A 12580-nucleotide genomic window follows, 5' to 3' on the forward strand; every position below is an offset into this window, starting at 1 on the left:
ATCGATACCTTTCTTCGAATTTTCCAATTCTCCGTTTAAAATCGAATCCGACGAGCAATGAGATGATCCTTGCTTGGTTTAGTCAGCCTAAGATAGTTCTCAGATTCATACATTCTTAGCGACCCGGACATTTCAAAACTCAACTATAATACGTAAACTGTATTTTGATTTGTAAATACGGAATTATAATCCGGCTGTTACATACATTGTAAATTGCAATATTCGATCGTTATACATGGCTGTAACGAAATAATAAAAAATAGACTATAAAACTTACCATTTAAAAACAGACTACAGAAAAGAATCCTTAAATATGCAAACCATTTACAGTAACACTTGAAAACTGTCTAGTTCACTCAGTTCTGAATTTTTGTTTTGACATGCTGAATAGTCGTTGATCAATAATCAATCGGCGAAAATCAGTCGTATTAGTAAATAAAGGACCTTTATTCATAAATAATGAATAGATTTATTTTATATTTTACGTGACAGAATCACAAATTATATATCTACTACGTTTATTGTGTTCTATGGTACAGTAGTTTTTATACTGATCTGTTGTAAACACACATGATGTGCAATATGTCATGTATTCCTGCAAATCGATAAAAAGACGATTTCCAATCCCTACACAAACATCCGTATATTGTTATTGAAGAGACATATAATAATAATTGCATTATATGTCTGCATTGCAATAATTATACAGTCATCACTTGCCAGTCTATTCAAAGATACTATATGGTTCATTTTTGGGAATGGTTGTCGAAATCAATGCCGAAAAAATAATATATTCCTTCTACACTAGGGTGATCGAGCAGATTGTTACTCCGAGAAAACATTGTCAACCGCGGCGAAGTCACGTACATAACAACGTTACGGGTGTTAGAAAAAAATAACAAAAGTTAATCAAAATGTTTTATTTTTTTATTTTGACAGTCCAATAATAAAATCTAAGCCAAATCGTAGATTTTTAGCAATGTATTTAATTACTTGATGTAAATTCAATGCATTGTCCTTTAAACTATCGGTTTTGATTGGTCTATACGAGAGGGTAACATTAAAAAAACTTGTCACCCTCTCAGCTATGTGATAGAGTAAATCAACACCCTCGTATCAGCCAATCAAAATATGGCATTTTAACGTGAAGTATAATAAAATAAAATAATATTTCAAAACGGCAAATGTTTTGCTTATCAGTCTAATCGAAGTCCATTTTTCTTCTCTAATCGACGTCCGTTTTGACACAGGAAAACCAAATTGAACTGAAACGACATACTAGACTTAAGTATGTAAAAAGGTTGTGATATCAATTTTTAAATTTTAGAGATTCATACATAAAAATAAAGAATTGTGGTATGATTTTCAATCTATCCACCAGGGTGAAAATAAAGTGGATGTGAGCAATTATAGGCAACCGTATGGCTTTCAACAATGATAAAAAAAACCATACCGCAAAGGCTATAAATAATGTAAATAATTAAAATAACAAAATTAACGGTCTCATTTATAATTCCGAAAAACAAATATGACACACATAAACCATCGGAAACTACTGCACTACAGGCCCATAAAGAATATGTCAGGGTAAAACATATGTCTGAGCACTTAACATAGAACAGTGGTGTAACAGCACAACATAAAAACATAATGCCAATTTTTGGCGTATATGTTTCACACGGGCTTCAAAGTTATTGTGAAACTGCCGATTTTAGAGATGGCGTGAATCAGATATGGATACTTTCAAAACTCCAAAGATCTTTTAGAGTACGTAAAATCTAACCCTCTTTCATCTTGTAATAGTATTAAAACATTTGACTTTTCTACACTTTACACAAGTATTCCAAATTCCAAACTAAAAGACAAATTGAAAGAGTTGGTATTGCATTGTTTCATAAAAAAGAATGGCCAACGCGTAGATACAAGTATCTTGTCTTAGGGAGGGATAAATCCTACTTTGTAAAGGATCACTGATTCAAACAAAAAATTCTCTGAAACTGACATTATCAAGATGCTTGATGTCTTGATTGACAACATATTTGTTACGTTCGGAGGAAATGTTTTTCAACAGACTGTCGGCATTCCAATGGGAACAAATTGTGCCACTCTTCTTGTCGACTTGTTTCTTTATTATTATGAGGCTGACTTCATACAGGAACTTCTGAGGGAGAAAGATAAGAAGTTAGCAATATCCTTCAACTCTACTTTCTGCTATATAGATGATGTTCTTTCACTAAATAAATTTGGTGAATTTGTTGAACGCATCTATCCTATCGAACTAGAGATAAAGGATACTATAGATACAGTTAAATCCGCCTCATATATTGACTTACATCTAGAAATTGACAATGAGGGTCGGTTGAAAACAAAACTTTACGACAAAAGAGATAATTTCAACTTTCCAATTGTGAACTTTCCATTTCTAAGTAGCAACAATCCAGCAGCACCTGCATACATGGTATATATCTCCCAATTGATACGATATTCCCGTGCTTGCATTTCCTATCATGATTTTCTGGGTTGCTGCTCACAAGCAAGCTATTAAACCAAGAGTTCAAAATGGTGAAGTTGAAATCATCCCTTCGTGAGTTTTTCGGACGCCATCACGAGTTGGTTGACCGTTATGATATCGGATATGTTCCTTACGTCGTAACTACAATCCACTTCCCTTTCATGAATGTGACCTCCCGATTAAGACTATTTACCGAATTTGTTATCACATAAGCAACACGACGGGTGCCACATGTGGAGCAGGATCTGCTTATCCTTCCGGATCACCTGAGATCACCCCTAGTTTTTGGTGGGGTTCGTGTTGCGTATTCTTTAGTTTTCTATGTTGTGTCATGTGTACTATTGTTTGTCTGTCCTTTTCATTTTTAGCCATGGCGTTGTCAGTTACTTTTCGATTTTGTCTATTGTTGACGACTGAATAATGCTCCTATATGTCGTTTGGTTTTCTTTGTCGTTGGGTTGCTTTCCCATGATAAACATATGCAGGTCACCTATTTCGAGTTAAAAAATCTATATGGAAAGTTTGTATAGATGTTTGAAACTGTATAGTTGTCATAAGAATCCTACAAAACATGTACAAGTGTAAATTAAGTCCAATAATTTATTATTTAAGAATTGAATGCTTCTTTATGTAACTTTATTGGGGTGTAAAAGCATTGACCAAAGTACATTTTGTATGAAGCGCAGAAGCGCTTCTTTCTAAAAATGTGAGTCAATTTTAGACGTCGATCTGAGTCTAACATATATGTAAAGGAAGGTCTATATGCTGAGACTACCATTACACAAGAGATTGGCACTCGCGTACCGTGACTTTATGATTGGTAATATGTGACCAAATAGTGGAGTTTCGTCGCATGACTACACAAGTCAATGGCTCCAATACAATTTGATTTGTCATACATAACATGTAGTAAGTTATGTGTTATAGTCACAGACACACTTGTCCTTTTTTCCAGATATATAGTATACCTTATAATATTACATTAGTAAGGTATATCTGGGAACAGTATATATATGTTCCAGAGTATATATAGAAAAACATTCAAGACACAAGTGCCTGTGGCTATAGTAGTCTCAGGCTGGGGTTTATATATTTATATTACCAATTAAGTTGTTTATAACGAGCAAAAATTTCTTTTCCACATAAAATTGAGGTTAAAGTCAGATGATATCTACCAGACAAACATACACCTTACAATCATTCAATAAACCAGTGACATATAGGTTAAAGTACTTGAAAAAAGACCAAACCACAAAAACTTTACATTGACTAATGAACCATGAAAATTGGATCCAGGTCCGACTGACAGGTACCAATTACAGTCGTGCCATACACCAAATATAGTTGACCTATTACTTATAGTACTTGAAAAACAAACCAAAACGCAACAAGAGACTATCAGAGTGACAGCAACCAGCATTTTTCTGCAGAGGTCGAACTCTAAAATGTTTGGACAAATTTATGTTTAAAACATGTCTGAATTTGGACTGGATTGAATATTTGACGCATAGATTGGTGACATAAAATGAATGTCGTAAAAATCTGAAAAATTTGAAATAAGATTTATATATATATAATAAAGGGAAAATATCCAATCCAAAGTCTAAGTACGTTGTTAGAATCAGCTTATCAAAGAACTCCAAGAATATTTCTTTTGTGAGAAACTTAGTTCTTATATATTGCATTTCTGTTCAAAGGGAAACAACTTAAAATGAACAAGAGACAAAATGAAAGAAATAATTTGTTAATTTCTGCTCAAATAGAAGGAACTCAAATTCATTCGATGAAAGATTAGGAATGTGTCCATGGAACATATGTGATACCCCCACTAGCATATAAAGTAGAAAGGACATAAATAAAGAACGGTGAAGGTGACGTTACCAAAATTTGTACTTTATCTGAGTTTTGTGGTAATAAGTAGTGTATAAAATTCATAAAATACCTTTTTTTTTTTATTTTAACCTGTTTTGGCTTTTTTCAAGGTGTTGTTAAACTGTTATCTGAGATAGATTTAAACTGGTATGTTTTCAACCTACTGTGTTAACTGTTTTGTTATCATGTTACCATCAGTTTTGCATTAATGATTTGTTGTTTACCCTGTTTTTGCCAAAATCGAGGTGTTGTCAACATGTTAAAATTTTCCTGTCAGCATCGCTACAATATTCATCCAGAAAAGAGTACACTTATCAAAACAGAGAGGATAAAAACAACCAAACAACAACATCCTATAACTCTGGGAGAAAAACCAATAAAAGAAGACCAACAGACAACCCATCTTGGCATCATCAGAGCAAGTAAGAACGAAACAAAACTAAATATTCAAGAACATATCAGTGTAGCCAGACGGACACTATATACTCTAATTCCTGTTGGACTAAATGGACAAGAAGGACTAAACCCTATTACAGCATACAAGATATATCAAGCCTATGTACTCCCAAGACTACTATATGGATTAGAAGTATTGTCACTAAATGTCACCCAAATGTCAGAGCTGAAGCAATTCCACCTCAAAACTCTCAGATGCTTCCAATCATTACCAATTAGGACATCTAGTGCAGCAGTTTACATGCTAATTGGAGCCCTTCCAATTGAGGCAGAATTACACAAAAGACAGCTGAGTCTTTTGTATTCCATACTAGCTTCAGAAAATACAAAACTAAAAAATGTAATGGAACGACAGATGACCATAAATGCAGGGAATGCTGACAGCTTCTTTTCAAGAGCACAAGAAATCCTGAATTTATACAATCTACCATCAATAGCAGAATTCAAAGAACATCTGCCCTCAAAAATTCAGTGGAAAAAAGATACTAACAGGAGCATTGCTGAGAAATGGACAAATCTGTTACAAAAAGAAATGGAAGAAAAATCTACACTGAAACATTGTAACATCCAAAGGCTTAAGATACATGGAGTCCATCCCGTATGGAGTACATTACCTCCAGTAACATACGAGGTCAAAAAAGCAAATATTAAAGCTAGGTTACTGACAGGAACATACCTATTACAAGAACATATTCAAAGGTTTAATGGAAATAGTGATGATCAAAAATGCCTGCTTTGTCAAATAGAACAGGAAGACTTAAAGCATTTCTTACTAAGATGCCCAGCATTAAATGAACAACGTCAAAAAGTGTTTCCTGCACTGAAACAAGCTATAATATGCAATATAGGCCAAAATAATTGGCAAGAGCACTTCAATGGAAACAAAGAACTATTAATGCAAATAATTATTGACTCAACCAAAGTACGGGAAAATATTCAAATTCTCAGCGAAGAAATTACAACAGAGATAGAAAGAATAAGCAGAAAACTGTGCTATGACCTCCATTGTGGCAGAACATTATTACACAAAAGGATGGCAGTATCAAAGCAGTCTGAGGCAAAAGACCCCGGGTGCAATGTCTAGATAACTATTAATTAATTTTTACCCCCAAAAATAAAAATTGAGTTAGTTAATTATCAGACATATATGTTAAAAGGAAGCTTAAGAGTAAACTTAATTGGGCAATATAACACAAAAAGGTATATACAATATTTTAGTTTTTTTTAAAAGGCCTAAATTGGTAATATCTCAGATCAAATATTTTAGATTTTATAAAAGTATTATGATTCTATATTATCAACCTCTATTTTAACTGTAGAACAACTGGTTAAATAGAAATAAACTGATATAAATTCTGCATGTTCTGTACAGTAACATAACAGTTAATTTTAATTTTAGTGGTGTACATAGTAATGATAAATCCCAGACCATTAAATAGCAATCTATATTTTTATAATCCTTTTATTTTTCTGTCAAGAAATAAATGAATAAACTATGTCCTTTTACCTTTTACCAGTAAATCTATTTCACTCCTTTTTAATCTGTACGTTTTAAGATATTTTGACTAACATTATTATATGCTTAATGTACATAAAATAGTAGGTGTAAATATTTTTATGTTAGTTTTTACATTAAAAAACGGTTTTAGGACAACGATAATCTTTTAAGGATTGTATATATTCTAATCTGGTTTGCTCCATATTTTTAAACAGTAATAAATAAAAATAAGGGTTTTTTTTCTGTTACCGTGTGACACGGGTGCTCCGTTGCGGAGGAATTTACTTAGAGAAGAAGAAGTTAACGGACCGGACCCCCTCTTCATAGCATTTTGTTGAAGCAAACTAAAGTGGGAGAACAGAAACGAAAAATTCAGCAATTTTCCATTTTTAAAAGGGCATAACTCTCTAACAGTTGAAGTGACACCAAAATTCTATTTTTGATCTGTGTTTTGTGTTAATAAATCTTGTGAATAAGATTTATAACATTTGGTCGAGTTGAACTAAAGTCAGAGAACAGAAACAAACTTCAGGACATACCGACGTACAAGGGTAAAATTTAATGCCTCCGTCGCTACCGCAAGGGCATTAAAATCAATTTTGCTGCTGGAAGGCCTTAAACTCAACGAAAACAGATAAAATTATGAAAATTGAACTAAACCTTCATTTATTCACAGGAAAAAACAGATCTAAATTTGAAGACTTCAAAGTGGTTTTACGTAAATGAATGGACACTGTTCGGCCCCAGCCAGCTCATTGTACATCCCCAATTCAATATGTTTTGGTGTGTATTTGTTTATTCTAAATTGGCTTAAGGTATTAGGAGGTTGAGATCTCATAACACATGCTTAGTTGAAGTAAAATGCCAATTTTCACTAAACAATTACATATTTTTTACGTGTCAGCTGAAGCCAACCTCAGGGCAAGGATTTTCTTGCTGTGTTAAAGATCAATTGGTGGCCTTGAGCTGATTGTGTTGTCGTCTCTGACATATTACCCAATTCCAATTATCTTGAAATGTACACATCTAATATTTCAATATGTTCAACACTGCCAAAAAGAGTACAAGTAACAAGTATGCCACATATTGAGATACAAATCCAATGTTCATAATAAGTTTTCTATTGAATCGTGGAAATTTGATGTTGCAAGCAGTTTATGAACAAATATATATATATACAATTAACAACAAATATTCTTTTATTATTGTATGTCATTAAAAAAATGAAACATCATGTCCATGATTAAAGTTAACCAAATGCATGTATTCAATGAAGATGTACTTCTATGATTGCAAATAAAAATAATGGTACAGAACTATTCTTGTGACTTCATAAATGAATTACAATGTCAAAATGAATGATAAAGATGATCAGTATGTATAATGTTTCCACTCTGGTCTTTCTCACAATATTTACATCAGTCAGATATCATATCCTCTCCAAGGCCTCTAACAGTATGATACTGTTACCTCTGACAACCTGCAACAAGATGAGAAAGGATTATATTACAGTCAACCTATTTAAAGTATTTTTTAAACTAAATAAAGGAGGGGGGGGGGGGGAATAGTTAAATTGTTTAAACATCAACTTTGCCAACTTTGAAAATATGCGTCAATTTATACTTATATTTTACCACTGTACTATAAAAATGTATTTTTTTCAATTAAGCCAGAAAGAAGAAAAAAACTAAATTAAACATTTCATATGAATCATTTAAGCAAAGTTCTTTTACAGAGGAGATAATTTGTTGAAAGTTTACAGACAGACTCCATGGCCAGTCAAAGCATAGAAAGTATAACTAAAGCAAATAATTTCACAAGTATATATCATTTTTTTTGTTTATTTCCTTACAAATATTATATTATACTGAAAGAAATAATCCATTCAGGATATATTTTCACACTTACCACCATGCCAATAGTATTTCTATCCCCAGCTTTAGTTTCTTCTACACTCTCATCTACTACCAAGTTCATAAAAGGGTCAAAACCTCTCAATGTTCCTGATATTTGACGACCACCATTCAACTTCACTAAAAAAATAAAATTTTAATCTACAGAATGTTAAAATATATTGTTATTGGCCAAGATCCCCAAACCTTAACCATATCAATTAAATTTTGTCATGCCAGTGATATTGTTGTCTTTTTTCAAAACTACCTCTACCGTTTTTTAATGGGAGAAATGCATATTTTTCATTGAAATTGGGAAATTTGTATATTTTATTCTAAACTCATCTCTGATTTTTTGCTGTTCTTTGCTGTCTTTTTGCACTGTTTTTTTTCATGTATATTTTGGTTGTCAGACATTTTCAACCTGAAAGGTACTTTTCGGAGAGGGGAAAGAAACAGAAGTAATGATGGTACTTTATGCATTGAAAACTACATGTGTTACAAACACCATAATGATTCTGATCAGAAAACCGGATCTCAAAAGTGCTTTCTAATATCAAAATAATAACATGAATACGATATTTACAAACATTACAAAATGTACTACCAATGCCATGACTGTTTGGTGAAAATGTAAAACTTTTTGGGAAGAATTTTAAGCCCTTTTTTAGTAATTGGGATTTGGGAATTTTATCTAGGGGAAAAGGCCGAATTTCTGCTGTAATTTGAGGCAAACAATATCACTGCATGCCAACATGATTTGAATGTAAAATGATATAAAAGGTTAATCCCCAAAGGTCACCTCCATCCTTTAAAATATTTGTTCTTTTCGAAAGCACAATTACAAATGTAACTCTTAAAAATATTGTTTAAAGTCTTTATAAAGTTATACATGTATATATTAAACAATATTTGTTGAATAACATCCGCTTTTGTTCACCTGAATGAATCTTTTCCTAAATGTTTAATTAAAACTTAATACATGAAAAATAAATTTGTGTACATACTTTCACACTATATTGTTATTTTAATATTTTTTTTCAATTTAAAATTTTTAAGCCTAGTGAAAAATCGATTGTTGGTCTCCCCATACCTGTACATATGAGTATTGTTAAGGCACGGCCAGCAGTTTTTATTTTATCTAATATAATATGTTTTTTTTTGGTGAAAAATCCGTTTTGCTCTTCTATTTCATCCCTTCATGATCAGTTAACTACTGATGTATGTCAATGTACATTCAGTAGGTTAGGTATATAAATGCACAGTAAAAGTTGGGAGTCAGAAATAAAAATCTGGTCTCTGACGGAATGCATGATACAGAGATTAGCAATACTCATAAAACCAGAGTTTTTGAGAACCCTGGAGATTACAGACATGTTACAATGGCCAATAAACCTTGATTTATAGCTAGAGGTAGTTATAAACAATTGTATGCAAGCATCAAATTTTTAAGTCATAAATCTTGTTGGCTACTTACAGCAAACTCTCTTTTCCATGAACCTGAAATAAAGGAACATCATATAATTATACATTTACAAGTTTAAATTCTGTGTACAAAGGTATTTGCAAACATCATCAAAAATATGACTGATAAACTGTTTTCATTCAAGACTTGTTTCATACCGAGCAGCTTAAAATTGGACCATCTGTATTTTGGATACCAATTCATCAGCAAGTCTCAGAGGGTGACAAACAGACCAAGAATGCTCAAAACCAATTTATTTTGGTGCATAGTTTAATTCACAGTTAACCCTAGCTGTGGAACCGTAGCTCTTAGGTCCTTATGGTTTTTTTAAACTATTTTGGTAGTGCATACCATATTGGCATAGATTATTTCCATTTGTATTCATTTTCCACCTACATGTATAATGTTCAGCCATTGCCCAGATTGAATCTTCTTGTGATGTCACACAAAACAAGAAAAGATAACTCTCATCACTCAGAGCTCAGACATAAACAAGTCATTTTTATCCCCCCCGACTTACAGTGAGTCAAAAATGCATTTTAATATGATTATTTATGTCTGAGCTCTGACTGCTTATAGTTAAACACGTTGGTTTGTTTTTTTGTATTTTATTTTGTTTTAATGACTTTTAGAATGAAAGACATTTAATTGAAATTTAGTACAACATAATAATAATCCTTCCCATATTGTTAGAATTATTGTTGTAACACTTGATTCTCACTTAGAAATAAGTGAATGAAGTCGGCTTCATATCTTGACTTACATCTAGAAATTGACAATGAGGGTCGGTTGAAAACAAAACTTTACGACAAAAGAGATGATTTCAGCTTTCCAATTGTGAACTTTCCATTTCTAAGTAGCAACATTCCAGCAGCACCTGCATACGGGGTATATACCTCCCAATTGATACGATATTCCCAAGCTTGCATTTCCTATCATGATTTTCTTGAGAGGGTTACTGCTCACAAGGAAGCTATTAAACCAAGAGTTCCAAATGGTGAAGTTGAAATCATCCCTTCATAAATTTTACGGACACCATCACAAGTTGGTTGACCGGTATGGAATAACCATTTCACAAATGATATCAGATATGTTCCTTATGTCGTAACTACAATCCCCTTCCCTTTCATGAATGTGACCTACCGAATTAGACTATTTTCTGGATTTGTAATCACATAAGCAACACGACGGGTGCCACATGTGGAGCAGGATCTGCTTACCCTTCCAGAACACCTGAGATCACCCCTAGTTTTTGGTGGGGTTTGTATTGTTTATTCTTTAGTTTTCTATGTTGTCATGTGTACTATTGTTTTTCTGGGTTTTTTTTCCATTTTTAGCCATGGCGTTGTCAGTTTGTTTTAGATTTATGAGTTTGACTGTCCCTTTGGTATCTTTCATCCCTCTTTTAGAAATAAGATAACCAAACCAACATGTGTTTTCCTTTTTGTGTAGGCGGTCCTCTCTTCCAACATAGGAGATCGAGGATATTATTAGAGTTATCTTTTCTTGTTTATCATTACGTCATGTTTTCAAGTTAAGATTTGTCTGGGTTTTTTTACAAGATGTTTCTGCAATGAAGCCAGTGCGGTCTTGTAGTTGTACCACTTTGGCCATGTAGGCATGTAATAGATAAAATTTACATGTAGTCTCTCATACTTATATACATTGGACTATATATGTGCGGATTTGTGTTATTTAGTTTTAGAAAAAAGTTTAAACGAGGCTTCACTTATTTAGATACTACTGATGCATTTCAAACGTGTTCTTTTGTAAATTTAATGTCTTAATTGAAATAGAAAAGGGAAGTCCCTGGAAACAATAATAAAACTAGGTTAAAAATTTAAACTTTTATCAACACCAGAAAACTGCCATAAAAACAAAAAAATATAACCTCCCTTTTCACGACTTTTACCCAATCTGTAAAGTTTAAGGGTCTTATTATAAATAAGGCTGTGTAAGTGACATGAATAAATGCACTAGTATATAACCCTATGAGTATAGTATCCTAAAAGATCCTTAAAGATCGCCGCTGCAAAGACCGACTCACCATGGCATACAAGATCCGCAATAGATTGGTGGATATTGACCCCTCTAATTATTACAAACCCGGAGATTCAAGGACCAGAGGAGGCCACCGCATACACCAACAGCGCACTCTAAAAGACCAATACAGGTACTCCTTCTTCCCAAGATCAACCAGGGAATGGAACACTCTACCGGAAAAAGCCACAACAGCAGCTACACTAGAAGAGTTCAAGGCCAGCCTTACCATCCTGCCAGAGGCCTTGACAGGAGCTTCACACACCTAGATCTCCTTTGACCCCAGATGTACATAGTTTTATTTGTAAATAATTTTCCTGTAAATAGTTTTTATTAAGTGAGGAGGGAAGGCCTCATGATTTCACGAGCAAGAGTCATTTATACACTCAAGAAGAGTCCGACTCTGTACTGAAAGAAGAAGAAGAAGAAGTGAAAGAAGGCAAATAATTTCTTTTGAAAATTATAGAGGCACAAATCACGAAATGTCTTGTAATTTGGGTCTTTAAATGTCCTGGAAACACATACAAATAATTTCAGTCGTGACTTACTTTTTCAATTCTGGAGGATGAGCCTTACTCATTGTGATTAACAAGGATTATTGTCGGCAGAGCCGGCAAACAACAAAAATAGATAATGGCGGAAAAAGCGTTCCGGAAACGACAGTCGAACGATAAAACACAGAGTCGATACCGGCAATACTATATTTAAGAATTTCCGGATTCTCTCTTTTCACATGCTGAAAATTAAGGATTTATAGTCCATTTGAAAATTACTACAAAGTAGTCTGAATCAGGGAGATATAACAACCTTTATGCCTTATTGCGTACCCTTTTCTGTGACTAATA

At 33.2% G+C, this 12580-nt stretch overlaps 2 protein-coding genes across 2 annotated transcripts in view; both read right to left on the minus strand.

The window, feature by feature from the left end:
- LOC139519299 (equilibrative nucleoside transporter 1-like) overlaps window positions 1-517 on the minus strand; it is a 34983-nt gene extending 34466 nt beyond the window's left edge. The window contains exon 1 of the mRNA XM_071311274.1: window positions 278-517. The gene's annotated coding sequence lies outside the window, so the exon portion shown is untranslated. The remainder of the gene's footprint in view (window positions 1-277) is intronic.
- A 7002-nt stretch (window positions 518-7519) lies between these two features.
- LOC139519302 (small nuclear ribonucleoprotein G-like) lies at window positions 7520-12433 on the minus strand. The gene is made up of 4 exons (XM_071311280.1): window positions 12284-12433; window positions 9708-9730; window positions 8247-8371; window positions 7520-7818 (listed from the first exon to the last, which is right to left on the minus strand). The coding sequence occupies exons 1-4, from the start codon at window positions 12313-12315 to the stop codon at window positions 7768-7770; spliced, it is 231 nt and encodes a 76-aa protein (XP_071167381.1). The 5' UTR covers window positions 12316-12433; the 3' UTR covers window positions 7520-7767.
- Window positions 12434-12580: the final 147 nt, after the last annotated feature.

This window comes from Mytilus edulis, chromosome 4 (genome assembly GCF_963676685.1).
Source record: "Mytilus edulis chromosome 4, xbMytEdul2.2, whole genome shotgun sequence".
Classification (NCBI taxonomy): Eukaryota; Metazoa; Mollusca; class Bivalvia; order Mytilida; family Mytilidae; genus Mytilus; species Mytilus edulis.

Excerpts from the sequence above, each read along its gene's own strand:
- LOC139519302 (XM_071311280.1), bottom strand. The coding sequence starts at position 12,315 with ATGAGTAAGGCTCATCCTCCAGAATTGAAAAA. Across the intron at positions 9,731-12,283 it reads CATCCTCCAGAATTGAAAAA|GTTCATGGAAAAGAGAGTTT; the intron begins GTAAGTCACGAC and ends CCTTTATTTCAG. Across the intron at positions 7,819-8,246 it reads GAAATACTATTGGCATGGTG|GTTGTCAGAGGTAACAGTAT; the intron begins GTAAGTGTGAAA and ends ATCTTGTTGCAG.